The sequence below is a fragment of the Chiloscyllium plagiosum genome, unplaced genomic scaffold (assembly GCF_037043375.1).
Source record: "Chiloscyllium plagiosum isolate Xiang-an unplaced genomic scaffold, Cpla_swu_hap1 HiC_scaffold_18, whole genome shotgun sequence".
Lineage (NCBI taxonomy): Eukaryota > Metazoa > Chordata > Chondrichthyes > Orectolobiformes > Hemiscylliidae > Chiloscyllium > Chiloscyllium plagiosum.
In genome coordinates this window covers 3,282,783-3,301,906 of record NW_028270156.1, presented here as the reverse complement: position 1 = coordinate 3,301,906, position 19,124 = coordinate 3,282,783, and the positions used below count along the sequence as shown (strand labels likewise).

General features: G+C 41.6%; 1 protein-coding gene across 1 annotated transcript in view; it reads right to left on the bottom strand.

Moving 5' to 3' along the window:
* Window positions 1–13,887: 13,887 nt before the first annotated feature.
* LOC122557611 (apoptosis regulator BAX) overlaps window positions 13,888–19,124 on the bottom strand; it is a 24,585-nt gene continuing 19,348 nt past the window's right edge. Inside the window, exons 5-6 of the mRNA XM_043705349.2 lie at window positions 18,221–18,322; window positions 13,888–16,334 (exon numbers count right to left, since the gene is read on the bottom strand). Of these exons, the coding sequence (XP_043561284.1) occupies window positions 16,233–16,334; window positions 18,221–18,322 (204 nt within the window). The 3' untranslated portion in view covers window positions 13,888–16,232. The remainder of the gene's footprint in view (window positions 16,335–18,220; window positions 18,323–19,124) is intronic.

The following is a 19,124-nucleotide window of genomic DNA, read 5'->3' as shown; positions in this document are numbered from 1 at the left end:
CAGCAGGTCAGGCAGCATCCAGGGAACAGGAGATTCGACGTTTCGGGCACAGGCCCTTCTTCAGGAATGAGCTCATTCCTGAAGAAGGGCCTGTGCCCGAAACGTCGAATCTCCTGTTCCCTGGATGCTGCCTGACCTGCTGTGCTGTTCCAGCAATAAAGTTTCAACTTTGATCTCCAGCATCTGCAGACTCACTTTCTCCTACCCAGAAATTCAACCCTCTTCCAGTAACTGTTAGTCAAGAATTTATCTGAAATATTTAACAAGATTACTTCTATATCTTTACACTCTTACCTCACCGAAATTGATCAGTCTTAATTTCAAAAGCCTGTACAATTTATTCTGGGAGATAATTTACCTGATTCCAATCCCCTCGTGAAAAGAAATGTGTGAAGTAAATAGTGATAGCTTTATAGAAATGTGCAAAGGCAGCTGTGTTACAGAACATAGAACATTACAGCGCAGTCCAGGCCCTTCGGCCCTTGATGTTGTGCTGACTTGTGGAGACCAATCTGAAGCCCATCTATCCTACACTATTCCATTTTCATCTATATGTTTACCCAATGACCATTTATATCCCTTTAATGTTAGTCAGCATACTACTGTTGCAGGCAGGGCATTCCATGCCAGTACTACTCTCTGGGTAACGAACCTACCTCTGACATCTGTCCTATATCTATCACCCCTCAGTTTAAAGCTACATCCCCACATGCTAACCATTACCAGCCAAGGGAAAAGGCTCTCACTATCCACCCTATCTAACCCTCTGATTAACTTATATGTCTGATTGTGCCATTAGATCACAAGGAAGTGCCGGGGTTGGTGTTTGCTTTATTTGCATGGTATGCAGGTGTCATTGGCTGCCCTAGCATTTGTTTCTCACACTCTCTTCAATCTCTTCCATCAGGCAGAAGATACAGAAACTTGAACGCACGCACCCACAGGTTCAAGAGCAGCTTCTTCCCTACTGTTATGAGGCTGCTGAATGGACCTCTCTAATTTTAAATCTAATGCTGACCTTGCTTTTATGCACCTTCTGAGCAGCTGTAACCCTGCATGCGTCGCTCTGCCTACATGACCCTATGATCTGTATGTCCCGGTATGGTATCATCTGTCTGCACTGCTCGCAAAACAAAACTGTTCGCTGTACTTAGATACATGTGGTAACAAGAAATCAAATCAAATAATTGCCCTTGAATTGAGTGAATTGTTCAACCATTTCAGAGGACAGTTAAGAGTCAGCCATCTGAATGTGAGCCTGGAGTCACATGGAGGCCAGAGCATCTAAACACAGTAGATTTCCTTCCCCTAAAGGGAATTAGTCAGTGAGATGTCTTGACAAAAAACAGTTGACCGTGGATATATGGTCAACATTAGGTTAACGTTTTTATTCCAGACTGTTTTATTCAGATCAAATTTTGCCATCAGTCCTTTTGGGATTTGAACCCATTTAGCCCAGATTATTAGCTAGTATCCAATGGGATTACAATGGCATTGCCACAGCCACCCAACCAAAGCGTATGATGTAAAGCTGGGGCTTGCTGTGAATGACTAGTTGCAGTGACAATACCACCCAACAGCTTAATGCTCACACTCCGTATTGACTAACTCCTGGAAACTATCATTTTAATTCCAGCCTGCTCATGTCCATTTACAAGAGGACAGACCTCATTTTCCTACAATACACTCTTTTTCATCAGTTTCCTAAATGGCTTCATTTTCACTTGAAGGTTATTGCTTCTGGATCTTAACCCTTCGAATATAACACACCCTAAAATAAATACGGCCCTTTGCACCGTACACACAGATCCAACATTTTTGATGGTTTTATTCCAACAATACCTTGTGAATAGGGCAGCGCAACCAGAAAGATTAGAATTTGAGGATTTAAAGAGTAGGCTTCCCCAGGCTAGGAGAGATTAAAATGAGAGGGCATAGGTTTACGGTGAGAGGGGAGAGATAACAAAAGGATCCATTGCGGGGGTGCAATTATTTCATACGAAGGGTGATGACTGCCCAGAATGGGCTGCCAGAGGTAGTGGTGGAAGCGAGTATAATTTTGTCATTTAAGAAACATTTAGATAGCTACATGGATGGCATAGATCTGGAGGGATGTGGAATAAATGCAGAGAAATGGCAGGAGTTTAATTGTGAAAACTGGGTGGCATGGACAAGTTGTACCAAAAGGGCCTGTTTCTATGCTGTAAACCTCAAGTGAAACTTGAAAGGCTTCAGAAAAGATTTACAAGGATGTTGTCAGGGTTGGAGGATTTGAGCTATAGGAAGAGGTTGAATAGGCTAGGGCTGTTTTCTCTGGAGCCTCAGAGGCTGAGGGGTGACCTTATCGAGATTTATAAAATCATGAGGGGCATGGATAGGATAAACAGCCAAAGTCTCTTCCCTGGGGTGGGGAGTCCAGAACTAGAGGATACAGGTTTAAGGTGAGAGAGGAAAGCTTTAAAAGGGACCTGAAGGACAACTTTTTTTATGCAGAGGGTGGTACGTGTATGGATTGAGCTGCCAGAGGAAGTGATGGAGGCTGGTACAATTGCAACATTTAAAAGGCATCTGGATGGGTATATGAATAAGAAAGATTTAGAGGGATATAGGCCAAGTGCTGGCAGGTGGGCCTGGATTAATTTAGGATGTCTGGTTGGCATGGATGAGTTAGACCGAAGGGTCTGTTTCTGTGCTGTACACCTCTATGACTCTGTGACTCTATGAGGTGATGATCTAGTGGCATTATCACTAGAGCTACACTTACAGAGGCTCAAATTCAATCTGGTTAAATTAAAAATCTAGGATTAAGAATCTAATGATGATTATGAAACTATTGTTGATTGTCAGGAAAAAAAAACAATCAGGTTCACTAATGTCCTTTTCAGAAGGAAATCTGCCATCCTTACCTGGTCTGGCCTACATGTGACTCTAAAGCCACAGCAATGTGGCTGACTCTCAACTGCCCTCCAGGAAATTAGACATAGGGAATTAATATTGGCCTGGCCAGTGCCATCCATGCCCTGTCAATGAATAAAAATAATTGAAACAGGAAGTGACAATTGCTGTCAGCGATGTTTCATATCACTTTACAATTTGATAACATTAGTCCAACTCTCCCACCTTATCTAAACAACAGTTGTATTAATGACTACAATCTGAAAATCAATAAAGGATGTGAAGCATTCATTGAGTTTTTGTAATACCATTACTGTTCATTAACCCTAGTCCATTTTATTGGAGATAACTCATCACGTATTTGAATGGAATGTATATGATTTCCTTCCTCACTCCATAACCCAACTCAAATTACAGGTTTTATATTTGGTACATTAGTGAGCAGAGTTTGTCCATCCCCACTTGTTTTGGTTTGCTTGCGTAAAGCTTTAATAACAGCTTTAACGGGCTTGCCAATTTAAGTTCATTTACCTTTCTCAAAGTACACGTTGCTCAGAACATTGTCTCATTGCAGTTCACCTGTAAAAATACCACGTAGGTGAAAGGATGGATCATATAAAACAAAGCTCACATTAGTCGAGCTCCTTTACATAAAATTAACACCATTTTTTTTTAAAATGGAGAAATTAGGACAATCTTTTACACCCCAAGTTACTATAAGCTGAAATGCACATTTGAAAGCATGTTGGAAGCACATTTCACAATAATCTTAAGAAAGAAATTAGTGAAATAATTGAAGTGGAACAATTTTCAAGGCCATGAGGAAAGCTCAGAGGTTTAGCCTTATGGTCTTTTGAATGCATCAGTGCAAATATGAACAGCAGACTGGTTGGTCGGATACTGATTGCCCTAACAAAATCCAAGAGTTTAAAACATGAGATGCTTTTCCATCCATTACAAGCAGGAGGTGCTGATACTGCAGATAGTGCTCAAAATCTTGGGGACACCTTGCAGGATCAGATTACCTGCAATGGAGTGATCTACTCTGATGTTGTACTGTTGTCAGCTTTTCTTTATCATTCCTTCATGGGATACGGACATCACTGACTGGGCCAGTATTTACTGCCTGTCCCTAGTTGCCCCCTTGAGAGGGTGTGTTTGAGCTGCCTTCTTGAACCACTGCAGTCTGTGTAATGTGGGTAGATCCACAATGACCTTAGGGAAGGAGTTACAGGATGTTGACCCAGCGACCGCGAAGGGATACAGCAACAAGTTTCCATTTCAGGGTAGTGAGTGGTTTGGAGGCGAACTTGGAATGGGGGACTTTAGATATAAGGAAAGATTAGAGAGAGATTAGGTTTATTCTCTTTGGAGGAGAGAAGCTTAAGAGGTGACCATATTGAGGTGTTCAAAATTATGAACATCTTTGATAGAATAGAGAAAAATATCCTGCTTTCGCTAGTTGGTATGTCAGTAACACAGTGTCATAATTTCAAGATTGTTCGCAAGAGAGCTAGGAGTGAGATGAAGAAAAATTCTTTACTCAGAGAGTTGTTAGGATTTGGAATCAGGAAGAGTGATGGGGCAGATTCCATCAGAGGTTTCAGAAGAGAGCTGGATAGATATTTGAAAGTGATGAAGTTAGAGAGCCAAGGAAATAGTGCTGGAGAATGGGACCAGCTGGGTAGCTGTTTTGGGAGCTGGTACAGACACAGTGGATCGAATGACATCCTCCCGCACTATAAAATTCCATGATCCTTCAGGACGGCATGGTGGCTCAGTGGTTAGCACGGTTGCCTCACAGCACCAGGGACCGGGGTTCGATCCCAGCCTTGGGCGACTGTCTGTGTGGAGTTTGCACATTCTCCCTTTGTCTGCGTGGGTTTCCTCCGGGTGCTCCGGTTTCCTCTCACAGTCCAGAGCTGTGCAGGTTAGTTGGCCATGCTAAAATTGCCCATAGTGTTTGGCATGTGTAGGTTAGGTGCATTAGTCTGGGATAAGTGTGTGTGGGGGGGGTTGGTTACTCTTTGGAGGGTCAGTGTGGACTTGTTGAGCCAAAGGGCCTGTTTCCACACTGGAGATTCTATAATCTATATCTATAGCGGAATGTTTGTGGATGGGGTTCCTTTGCCTTGGATGGTGTAGACTTTCTTAAGTGTTTGGAAAATACTCTCCGAAACGAAAGCCTTTGACAAGTTACTGCGAAGTAAAATGTACATCAGCTCTGTATAACGTGGTGGATCTGGTAGAACTTTTCTTCCCAATGAAGGATAGATAACTTCTTACAAGCTTGACATTTTGTGTACAGACTACCATCTAGTGGTCAAAGTAAGATAATGGGCCAGCTATGATAACAACTCACCAACAGCTTTTAGGTCGAGATCAATTGCTTTTACATTTTTTCAGGCAATTTATTGCTCAAATAATTAATTTCACTTGTCTGAGAGATACCAGCAGTAAAGTGATTGTCGTATTAGTGATTATCAAAAGCAGCTTGCAGGTCTATCAATGGGATCTGAGGTTCCTTAATCAGGAGGATCAGACTCAAACAGCAACTCATTGGTCCAGAATGATAGGTGCCTTCTTCTAAAATCTTCTTCTCAACAATTAAAAACAATTCAAAAACAAATTGCTAGATAAACTCAATAGATCTGGCAGCATCTGCGGGAAGAAAGCAGAGTTAACATTTCAAGTCTGGTGACTCTTTCAAAATGTTAACTCTGCTGTTGCCCCATAGATGCTGCCAAATTGGCTGAGTGTCTCCAGCTATTTCTGGTCTTGTTTCAGATCTTCATCATCTGCAGTTCTTTGTTTTATATAAAGATAAACAATAAATTATCCAACATGGCTTTTTGCGCGGATAAGCAATTGAATTACCAATTAAGACAAGCATTTCATATCTTATATGAATAATTCTTCTAGCCACATTTCTGAACTCCCTACCTTGAAAGGAGCATAATTGTTCATGGGATGTGTCTAGACCAGCATTTATTTCCCAGAGGGTAGTTAAGAGTCAACCACATTGCCATGAGTCTGGAGTCATATGTAGGCCAGACCAGTAAAGGACATTAGTGAATCAGATATATTTTAACAACAGCTGACTGTAGTTACATAGTTACCATTAAGCTAGTTTTTATTTTCTCCCAGATTTTTATTGTTTTCAAATTTACCATCTACTGTAGTAGGACTTGAATCCATGTCCCGAAAATATTCGTCTGAAGGTCTGGATTACCCGTGTAGAGATATTATCACTACACCACACCAACAAATAGACAGACCCCAACAATGATTCAGAGATGTTTGTTTCAATGATGAAGTCAGGGTCTTTTTGAGAAATGCTAATTAAAGGGTCATAATTCAGATTTTTGAAGTAAGCATAAACTCATGTTTATAACATTGCTTTAATTCATGAAGTACCAAAGACCATTACAGCTAAATAAGTATTCTATTGTGTTGCTCCTGTTCTGATGTAGTAAAACACAAGACAGTTTTAACTGGCTAATGCAGTTCTATGATCTATTGCTGTCCTGCCAATATACAGCATTTACATCAACAGGATTGTCTCCTTGTATTAATACACCACAATTAGGCCTTCTGCTGATCTGCAAGGGATCAGTGAGGATCCCTGGCTCCCAGATATCCGATGCTTCAGCCACTGGAATATGACACACCCTAGCAACCATCAACTAGGTCCCAGTTATGGGTCAACTAGTCATCTACTCCCCACCCACAAACAGACTGGACTGTGAAACTGAGCAGAATACACCAACAAGTGCAGTGAGAGAAAGGGCTGGTGTTCTCATTCCTCCCGAATCTGCTCTACTAGAGTTCCCCAGGTGACACGGCACAGTGCATAGCTCTGAGGCTGGATCAGGGGATCCTAGAAGAATTAGGCAGGAGCCTGGCCTCAGGGGAATATCAGCATTGATGATGCTCATGAGTTTCAATTTCCTTTTTATGCCCAATTTCCTGATTGCATCTAGAGCAGAAAATGAACCAGTTTGGTATTGGTGTCAAAGATGGTGATGGTGCGCCCTCCAGTGGCTGAATTCTGAGTGCTTTTCACTGACGACAAATGCAACGTGTATTCATGAGAACAAAATACGTCTAACTTCACCACCTAAGAGATCCTAACTTGCCTTCCATATAGGCAGCAGTGATAGTGTCACTACATTTGAGTCAAGATGCTTGTGTTCAAGTCTCACACTCCAGAGGTGCATAATAATGTGTCTGAACAGGTATCTTAGAAAATATCTACATCTGTTTCATAAATATGTTTTGGAATGTCACTTTCATTTTTCTTCCCACAAATCCATGTTATCCATTGATAATGGGAGTGGCTCTGTTAGTAACGTTCTCACCTCTCAACTAAGGAATTTGGATTCAGGACCTACTCCAGAGGTTTTGGTGCATGCTGCAGATATGTGTGCTTTGTGCTGGACGGATCTCTTTTTAGTGAGGCACTGTTACAGACTTGTTATTGACTTGGCATCATACATTAATGCAAAATAACTCTGTAATTTCAAAACACAGCAAGGAAATACACCGACTTGAGTGACATGAATGAGTCTGGTCCATTTTATATTAACTGATGGAACATGGGCATCGCTGATTGGACCAGCATTTATTGCCCATCCTAGGTTCCCTTGCCTGCTTCCATCTAAAAGAACAAGGACAGCAGATACTTGGGAGCATCACCATCCAAAATCTCTCCAACAAACCACTCACCATCCCAACTTGGAAATATAACGCCATTCCTCCAGTGTCATTGGGTCAAAATCCTGGTATTTCTCCCTTAGGGCATTGTGGGTCTACACACATCACATGGACTGCCGTGGTTCAAGAGGTCAGACTCAAGGTTTGGATACAGACAGACTAACCCCACATCTTTAATGCAGTCTCAGCGGAGATGTCACTTTCTTTTATACTGATAAAACCTTAAATTATCTTGGGACTGTGACTTGAAAGAAGTTCTGGAACTTACATATTAATCAATTGAAACCTGCATCCCCATTCTAAGTGATTAAAGATTAACAGCAATCTAGGTTTGTTCAATATATCATCTCAGTTGTCTCATTTTTTACAATAAATCCTGTGCCATTTAATTCTGCCCCACTAGCTACCTGATGACGGAGCAATGCTCCAAAAGCTAATGCTTCCAAGTAAACCTGTTGGGACTATAACCTGGTGTTGTATGATTTTTAACTTTGTATACCCCAGTCTAACACCAGCACATCCATATCATATCTTTATCTACTATCTTATCCTATTAATGTATGGAAGACTTCAATCAGATAACTCCACAACCTTTAAATTCAGGAGAAAATGATGCTGAAGTGGAAGTGATTGAGAGCTTCAAGTTCCTCAGAGCAATATCACCAACAACCTGTCCTGGTCCATCCACACCAATGCCTCTACTTCCTCATGAAGGCCAAGGAAATTCAGCATATCCACAGACACAGTGGCTGGTATTGCTGCCTCACAGTACCAGGGTTCAATTCCAGCTTCCTATGACTGTGTGAAGTTTGCACACTCTCCCGTCTGTGTGGGTTTCCTCCCACAGTCCAAAGATGTGCAGGTTATGTGGACTGACCGTGGAAAATGCAGGATTATAGGCTAGGGGGCAAGTCTGGTTAAGATGCTCTCCAGAGAGTAGCGTGGACTTGTTGGGCCAAATGACCTATTTCCACACACTATGGGTTCTATGGCGATATTAGAGTTGATTTTTCTCTGCACCTGCTCTGTAGTTGTAACACAGTATTCAGCATTCTATTCTATTACCCTGATGCACTTAAGCAAGGTAGGATTTGTCTGGTTAGCACAAAAGGTAGTACTTCTCAATGTACCAGCCTTTTTCCTTGCATGGTAATGGCTAGCATGAGGGAACATAGTTTGAAACTGAGAGGTGATAAATATAGGACAGATGCCAGCGTAGTTTCTTTCCTCAGAGAGTAGTAGGGGTGTGGAACGCCCTGCCTGCAACAGTAGTAGACTCACCAACTCTAAGGACATGTAAAAGGTCATTGAATAAACAGATGGATATAAATGGAATAGCGTCAGTTGGATAGGCTTCAGACTGGTTCCACAGGTCAGCACAACATCGAGGGCCAAAGGGCCTGTACTGCGCTGTAATTTTCTATATACTTCTCAATATACATGACAATAATAAATCAAATCAAAACAGGCCTGATTTGTGTAATCTCTCCTCATAACTTAATACTTGAAGTGCAGTTGCCATTCTTGTAAACTTGTTATATCCCCTGTAAGGCCAATATATCCAATCACATTTCTGGAAGCATCTGATCAGCTAGCAAAGGTTAATAAGCCATAACCTTTAATGGTTAGGTGTATGAAAAGACGGCAAGAGAATATCTCCTCTTGTCTGAACATTGCCCCAGTCAGAAGATGTCATAAGCTCGTCTCTCAAAGTGAACCAATTGCCTTAAGTATCAATTTTTCATACAGAAAGGTAATAAGTTCTGTGAAACATATGAAAGTACACTTGCTGACCACTGACCACCAACCCCACCGCTCCAAAAAACACAGAGATGGTCTGGGCTTGGGGCGAAGTGGGGATGGCTGTTGCAGAGGGGTTTGGTGGGTGGTCAGACCATCTGCAGAGAACCTGCGCTGAGCTGCTAAGCTGGAATATCTATTTGAAATTTCCTACTTTGCTGGAGTGTCAACCCTTTACTATTGTCCTATTTTTAACTTTTCTTTCAACTGTAAGTAATGCAACTACTTTACTCCTGCTGTATCCAAGATATGTACCTAAGATAGCACGATAAGAGGCAGACATTGTAAAGGTTTTTCATTGTACTCCTACAGTGGAGTGCATGTCACAATTAATAGACAATAGATGCAGGAGTAGGTCATTCTGCCCTTCGAGCCTGCACCACCATTCAATATGATCATGGCTGATCATCCTTAATCAGTAACCTGTTCCTGCCTTATCTCCATAACCCTTGATTCCACTATCCTCGAGAGCTCTACCTAACTCTTTCTTAAATAAATCCAGAGACTGGGCCTCCACTGCCCTCTGGGGCAGAAAATTCCACACACCCACCACTCTCTGAGTGAAGAAGTTTCTCCTCATCTCTGTCCTAAATGGTCTACCCCATATATTTAAGCTGTGTCCTCTGGTTCGGCACTCACCCATCAACGGAACCATGTTTCCTGCCTCCAGAGTGTCCACTCCTTTAATAATCTTATATGTCTCAATCAGATCCCCTCTCAGTCTTCTAAACTCAAGGATATACAAGCCCAGTCGCTCCAGTCTTTCAGCGTAAGGTAGTCACGCCATTCCAGGAATTGACCTTGTGAACCTACGCTGCACTCAATAGCCAGAATGTCTTTCCTCAAATTTGGATATCGATACTGTATTGTGTCGTTTGTCAGGAATGGAAGACCTTTATATTGGTTCTCTGAAACAGCCTGCAATTTGTAACTGACCTGGGTCTCACAGTTACAAAAAGTCCTTCGTGATGAAGGACTTTTGCCCGAAACATCGACTCTCCTGCTCCCTGGATACTGCCAGACCTGCTATGCTTTTCCAGCACCACACTCTCAACTCTTGCAGTTATAGTTAAATTGAAAACTTCAGACTTTAAATTTTTACACCACCCTTAATTCCACCTTTTGGCAACTTACTATAATAATCTAAAAATTACTTGCTCCAAAACATTCTACTCATAATACAGAGAAATACACATCAACCTCTGTAGTCCAGAATTCTTGAGAATAAGTCTTCCAGCTCAGCGAGCAAACCTACACCCAGATCCACATCCAGTCATTCTAGATTTTGCAGTTTTCCGAATTACAGAATTACAGAATTAATTGGAATAAAACATTCAATTGTATAATTCCTCCAAATACCACATCGGTAAGGTATTTGCTCCCAAAGGCTATGCTAAAATGAATCTGATCAGGGAATTCCTCTATATCTGAAAATATTTCTGGTTTCTAACAATAGATTTCTGTGCTGCCAACATTTAAAAGGGATGGAAGCCAGTTTGGTCATTATCTGATTTTGTTTTTGTTATGACAGATGTGACATTCCGCATGAAAACACAACTGAAGCAACAAAACAAACAATTCAGAACTTGGCTAAAACTGCAAGTCACAGAATAGTGAAGGAGGAAATGGAAGTTCTGAGATATGCAATGCTCCTGGCAGAGTGGGGACTACATTATTGCAACAAACTGCGGGGTGGGGGGGAAAGAGATGGATGACAGATTTCCTTTCCTGAAGGAAATGAGGGAACTAGATCAGTTTTTATGGCAAAAGAAAAACCTGCAGATCCTGGAAATAGAGTCATAGAGATATACAGCATGGAAACAGACCCTTCAGTCCAACCCGTCCATGCCGACCAGATATCCCAACCCAATCTAGTCCCACTTGCCAGCACCCAGCCCATATCCCTCCAAATCCTTCCTATTCATATACCCATCCAAATGCCTCTTAAATGTTGCAATTGTACCAGCCTCCACCACTTCCTCTGGCAGTTCATTCCACACACCTACCACCCTCTCTGTGAAAACGTTGCCCATAGGTCTCTTTTATATCTTTCCCCTCTCACCCTAAATCTACACCCTCTAGTTCTGGACTCCCCAATCCCAGGGAAAAGACTTTGCCTGTTTACCCTATCCATGCCCCTCAAGATTTTACAAACCTCTATCAGGTCACCCCTCAGTCTCCGACACTCCAGGGAAAACAGCCCCAGCCTGTTCAGCCTCTCCCTTTAGCTCAAATCCTCCATCCCCAGCAATATTCTTGTAAATCTTTTCTGAACCCTTTCATGTTTCACAACATCTTTCTGATAGGAAGGAGACCAGAATTGCACACAATATTCCAACAGTGACCTAACCAATGTCCTGTACAGCCGCAACATGACCTCTCAACACCTGACCAATACTCTGACCAATAAAGGAAAGCATACCAAATGCCTTCTTCACTATCCTATTTACTTGTGACTCCATTTTCAAGGAGCTATGAACCTGCACTCCAAGGTCTCTTTGTTCAGCGACATTCCATAGAATCTTACCATTAAGTGTAAAAGTCCTGTGAAGATAACCAAAATGCAGCACCTCACATTTATCTGAATTAAACTCCATCTGCCACTTCTCAGCCCATTGGCCCATCTGGTCCAGATCCTGTTGTAATCTGAAGTAACCCTCTTCGCTGTCCGCTACACCTCCAATTTTGGTGTCATCTGCAAACTTCCTAACTGTACCTCTTATGCTCCATCCAAATCATTTATGTAAATGACAAAAAGTAGAGGACCCAGCACTGATCCTTGTGGCACTCCACTGATCACAGGCCTCCAGTCTGAAAACCAATCCTTCACCACCACCCTGTCTTCTACCTTTGAGCCAGTTCCGTATCCAAATGGCTAGTTCTCCCTGTATTCCATGATATCTAACCTTGCTAATCAGTCTCCCATGGGGAAACTTGTTGAATGTCTTATTGAAGTCCATATAGATCACATCTACCGCTCAGCCCTCATCAATCCTCTTTGAGGAAGTAACAAAAAAAGTCAATCAAGTTTGAGAGACATGATTTCCCACGCACAAAGCCATGTTGACTATCCCTAATCAGTCCTTGTCTTACCAAATATATGTACATCTTGTCCCTCAGAATTCCCTCTAACAACTTGCCCACCACTGACGTCAGGCTCACCGGTCTATAGTCCCCTGGCTTGTCCTTACCACCCTTCTTAAACAGTGGCACCACGTTAGCCAACCTCCAGTCTTCCAGCACCTCACCTGTGACTACCAATGGTACAAATATCTCAGCAAGAGGCCCAGCAATCACTTCTCTAGCTTCCCACAGAGTTCCAGGGTATACCTGATCAGGTCCTGGGGACTTATCCACATTTATGTGTTTCAAGACATCCAGCACTTCCTCCTCTGTAATATGAACATTTTCCAAGATGTCACCATCTATTTCCCTACAGTCTATATCTTCCATATCCTTTTCCACAGTAAATACTGATGCAAACTACTCATTTAGTATCTCCCCCATTTTCTGCGGCTCCACACAAAGGCCGCCTTGCTGATCGTTGAGGGGCCCTATTCTCTCCCTAGTTACCCTTTTGTCCTTAATGTATTTGTAAACACTCTTTGGATTCCCCTTAATTCTATTTGCCAAAGCTATCTCATGTCCCCTTTTTGCCCGACTGATTTCGCTCTTAAGTATACTCCTACTTCCTTTATACTCTAAGGATTCACTCGATCTATCCTGTCTATACCTGACATATGCTTCCTTCTTTTTCTTAACCAAACCCTCAATTTCTTTTGTCATCCAGCATTCCCTATACCTACCAGCCTTTCCTTTCACCCGAACAGGAATATACTTTCTCTGGATTCTCGTTATCTCATTTCTGAAGGCTTCCCATTTTCCAGCTGTCCCTTTACCTGCGAACATCTGCCCCCAATCAGCTTTTGAAAGTTCTTGCCTAATACTGTCAAAATTGGCCTTTCTCCAATTTAGAACTTTAACTTTTAGATCTGGTCTACCCTTTTCCATCACTATTTTAAATCAAATAGAATTATGGTCGCTGCTCCCAAAGTGCTCCCCCACTGACACCTCAGTCACCTGCCCTGCCTTATTTCCCAAGAGTAGGTCAAGTTTTGCACCTTCTCTAGTAGGTACATCCACATACTGACTCAGAAAATTGTCTTGTACACACTTAACAAATTCCTCTCCATCTAAACCCTTAATACTATGGCAGTGTTAAAATCCCCTACCATAACCACCCTATTATTCTTACAGATAGCTGAGATCTCCTTACAAGTTTGTCTCTCAATTTCCCTCTGACTATTAGGGGGTCTATAATACAATCCCTTTCTGAAACTAAAAAAGAAATTGCTGGAGTAACTCAGTAAGTCGGGCAGCATCTGTAGAGAGAAAACAAAATTAACGTTTCAGATTACCGTTTGTTTGTTTGTTTTTAAATGACAACTAGCAATGGTTATATGGTGACCATCCGGCCAGCATTTAATTCCAGACTTTTATTGAATTTAAATTTCACCATGTAGCGTGGTGGGATTCAAACCAATGGCCCCAAAACATTTGTCTAGGGTTCCAGATTAATAACCTGATGACATTACCACTATGCCACCTCCCCCTAATACCTATTCCCATTACAATACTGCATTCTAAATAGAATTCAAATACAGAAAAGGAATTCTCTTTAAATCACTATATTTTTTTAAAAAAATGCATTAGCAAGTCAAATTGGAGCTCTTCCACAATATAAATTAAAATTCAAAATTGTAAACATGCAGTGAATCCACAACCTTCTCACTTTGAGTATATGCATTGCTAAGTTATTATGAATGACACAAATTTCCCACATTAGCTCTTGCTATGCAATCCATTCAATGGGGATGCAAAGGGGTATCATATTACACCACTTATTTGCAACACTATGGGGTGAGATCTCTAGCAGAGCTTCAGCGCATGTATGACCAACATTACGCAAGGGTTGAAATACAGAAGGGAAGAGCAAGTCATGTTTCTGTTACTTGAAGTGATTACAGTACAGGACTGTATTCCGTTTAGAACAGGCTGCACAAATTGAGCAGAATTACACAGAACTAAAAGAATGAAATTCTGGAGCTTGATTGCAAGATGATCAGAGGATTAGATACGGTGGACAGCGAGAGCCTCGGATGATGATGGCAAGCACGAGGGGACATAGCTTTAAATTGAGGGGTGATAGATATAGGACAGATGTCAGAGGTAGTTTCTTTGCTCAGAGAGAGTAGTAAGAGTGTGGACCACCCTGTCTCCAATAGTAGTAGACTCACCAACATTAAGTGTATTTAAATGGTCATTGGACAAACATATGGATAAAAATGGATTAGTACAGGATAGATGATGGGCTTCAGATTGGTTCCACAGGGTCAGCACAACGTCAAGGGCCAAAGGGCCTGTACTGTGCTGTTATGTTCCATGTTCTATGCATAGAATTGGCTAGCATTCCTTTGAGGACAAAAAGTCAAAGGGTGATCCAATTAAGATGCTTAAAATGACTAAAGGACTTGGGAGGGTAGGTGGAATGGAACATTGTCCATGGGGGGTTTTGGGGGTGGGGGAGGGGGCTGACACATTGAAGTAGTGCGACCTAACATTAGATCTCAGCCATTCCAGAGTGATACTATCAAATACTTTTTTTCCCCCACACAGACAGCAACGTGAATCTGTCTGCTATATCATGTTGTTGATCCTGGGATCAAATAAACTTTTCATAGAAAATAGGAGCAGTAGGCCATTTCACCCTTCAAGCCTGCCCCACACCATTCAATATGAGCACAGCTCATCATCCAGCTTAATAACCTGCTCCCACTTCTCTCCAATATCCTTTGATCCCAGGACCCCAACTGTTACATCCAACTCCCCTTGAAATCATACAGTGTTTTGGCCTTGACTGCTTTCTTTCAGAGTGAATCCAGGCACAAGCTCACCACTCGCTGGGCAGTGATATATCTCCTCATCTCAATCCTAATTGGCTTATCACGTATCTTTAGACTGTGATTGCTGTTCCTGGACTGCCCATTCATCAGGAACATGAACTAGACTGCTGATTATCCCTCACAGGTTCTAGATGGATTTTGTTAAACATTGCCATTCAGCACTGTGTCCAAAGATGGATAGTTTGAGTGAACCTTGATCCAGTGTAACAGGAGAACCAGCAGCAGTGCTGATTGGCTGCTTCCTGTTCCTGTGAACATGACAGTGCTAATTCTGGTTGGGTGTTCAAGAACAGATAGAGCTGCAGTCACTTAAAAATGAATAAAAATCTGTTTAAAAATGACTTTCCTGCTGTACTGGTGGACTGTGCCTGTACTACACACAAAACAAAACTTTTGGCTGTACCTAGGTACTTGTGACAGTAATAAATCAAGAGATAGAGCAAATTCAACAGAGTTTTAAGACAAGTTGGTTTAAAATTGTTGTTTTGACACTGAAGCTACACTCTTTGGCACCATTACTAAAAAGTTCATTCTACACCTTTAACACTTGCTGTATCGTTTGCAAGTGTTTTAGCAGGTATAGCTGCTGCATGTTTCAGTTGGAAAAATAATACACGTCAACATCAAGAAACTAACTCTTAAAAAGTACGTAAAAATTAAAATCAAGTAATGAGGATAAATACAAAACTGTCCAACAATATTCACAAGTTCACGATTAGAAATCCCACTTTTTCAAGTATTACAAATCTGTACAGAAGATTCACGTAGGTTCGGGTGCAAAAACGTTGCAAGAATAAACCACTAGATTCAATCGGTGGACAGGAAACTGAAGCACCAAGAGGTCAGGGAGCAATGCTGTTAGGTCAATTTCATTATCGCTAAAATGCCAGTAATAAGACCAGCCGAAAAGACTGCCAACGTCTGATAGGTCGATGTTCCAATGTAAGAATAGATAGTCTCCTAAAAGAGAAAAAAAAACCACAGTAAAACCAGTAATTAATAGGATTTACCAAACCAGAACTTGATGCCAAAGCAATCAGAATAAATATTGCAGAAAGTGAATGAGTTTTGTGAGAGATCACATTAAAGAAAATGGTTTATTATTAGAATGAAAGCAACATCAGAAGAACAGAAAACCTGCCATTATTAACTGATATATTCAGGAACATTATTTATACCTATGCATTTCCCAGCTCAAAGACCCATTACCATCTCCCTGTAAACTGTACACACAAACTCCCTGGGTTCAATCATTGCTTAGGTATTCCGTTATAAAAGTGATCAATTTTTCTTCCGAGAGGGTTTCTGTGTTGTCTCTCTCCTCTCTCTAATTATAAATCTATCTAGCCTCACAGCCCAAGATGTCCACCTGTCCCTCCAACTCTGTTCAGAATTCCAACTTCCAGGATATAATGTTTAAACTGATGAGAAAGGTTTCAGGTCCTAACTCCAAATTTTACATTAGCTTTGATGGGAAAATCTGATCTACTTAAAGTTACTTCATTTCTAAGGGATACCTTTCATGAATGAAGCTACAGCATTAAGTGAGGAATAGTATCATTAACACAGTGTCCCTGTTGTAATTTTGGAAACATGACAGCTAGTTTGCAGATAGCAAGTTCCCTCAAAGGAGTGTTGATCAGACAATCTGTATTTGTGATAATGTTGAGCATAACTATTAGCCTGGTCACCAGGTGAACATCCGGGGCCATGAGATCTCTTACATGCATCAGTTTAATGGCTAGGCAGCATTTATTGGCCATCCCTAATTACCCAGAGGACAGTTAAGAGTCAGCCACATTGCTGTGGGTCTGGAATCACATGTCAGCCAGACCAGGTAAGGATGGTAGTTTCCGTCCCTAAAGGGCATTAGTGAGCCAGATGGGTTTTTCCAACAATTGACAAGGGATTCACTGTCATCATTGGACTCAATTCCAGATTTTTACTGAATTCAAATTCCACCATCTGCCATGGTAGGATTTGAACCTGGGTCCCAAGAACATTATCTGAGTCTCTGGATTAACAGTTCAGCGATAATACCACTCAGCCCATCAACTCCTCATGAACTTTTCAAGGATGCCCACATCTCATGAATGAACTGTTTTTTTTAAAAAATCTTTTAAAAAAAAAACAACAAAAAAATTCGAAAAAGATTACTCCTCCAACAACACAGCAGGGGAGTGTAAGTCTTGGCTGTGATTTTCACTGGGGTAATTGGGGAGGGGGAGGTATGGAACAGGGACAACTTAATTCCATTAGAAAATCAAAAATCTCAGGCTCAGTAATATTGGCCAGGAAACCATCATCGATTTTTGCAAAAACCTAATTAATTAATGTCCTTTACCCAAGCACATAGATGATGCCAGACTCAAATATATCCTGACAACGTGAAATCAGGCCATTCAGCCCATCGAGTCCACACCAACCCTCCAAAGAGCATCCCACCCAGACCCAGCCCATTCCTATAAACCCACATTTCCGATGGCTAATCCACCTAATCGCCACATCCCTGCACACTACGGGCAATTTAGCATGGCCAATCCACTAACCTGCACATCTTTGGACTCTGGGAAGAAACCAGAGCACCTGGAGAAAACCCACACAAAACAGAGAGAACGTGCAAACTCCATGCAGACAGTTAGTCGAGGATGGAATGGAACCCGGATCCGTGGAGATGTGAGGCAGCAGTGCTAACCAGTAAGCCACCATGCCACCCAAAACTAATGTGATTTGACTCTTAACTACTCTCAAATAGCCTAGCACTCCACTTAGAGAAAGGGCAATTAGGGAGAGGCAACTAATTCTGACCTTACCAGTGAATGAAGAGGAGATAAAAGTTAACTTACCCATCCACCTTGTTGTTCAATCCATGGAATTACACGGGTTCGAATCAAATCCAAAGACCAATTAATGATAGGTTGAATCATTGCCCTCAAATTTTTCAATGCCTGAGAAAAGAACGGCAGTTACTCTTAAACAACAACAGAAGGAAAACCCCATTCACCCAATTTCCTTCTTCCCTCTCCGGAAGCTGGAGAAATTTGTGCCAATACAGTAATGCAGCTCCCATATGATACACAAACACAACTGAAATTGCTTTCAGGCTAACCACAGGCGATATTCCAGGTTCAGGACAAGATTAAAATACACTATCTTTTAAGACCTTTCTCTCTGTTGGGACCAGATACCAAATACTTGGTTATTAAAACTGCACCAAGGTATAAACGCCATTGCGATGCTGGCTCCAATAAGATTACATAACAGAACTTCCAACTGAACAGGCACCTAAAATGGTGAAAAGAGCAGCATCGAATGAAGGTTCTTCAGATGACATATGGAGGCAAAGGGTTAATATTTTTTCCTCCAGTGGACTTAGTAGCGTGTAGAAAATTAGCAATGATCTGGTCAACAGCTAATTTACACAACTAAATTACTGTAACAGCAGTCTATGGGTTACCACAGGTCCTTTCTGGGCTATCATTCAGCAGGATGGGATGGGGGTAAGGAAACAAATAAATTATTTAGGGAGAGGCTATGGCCTAGTGGCTTTACCACTGGACTGTTAACCCAGAGACCCAGATAATGTTCTGGGGACCTGGTTTCGAATCTGGCCACAGCAGAAAATGGAATGCGAATTCAATAAAAATCTGGAATTATGAGTTTAACGATGACCATACGTCGATTGCCAGAAAAACCCATCAGGTTCACTCATGTCTTTTAGGGAAAGAAACTGCCATCCTTACCTGGTCT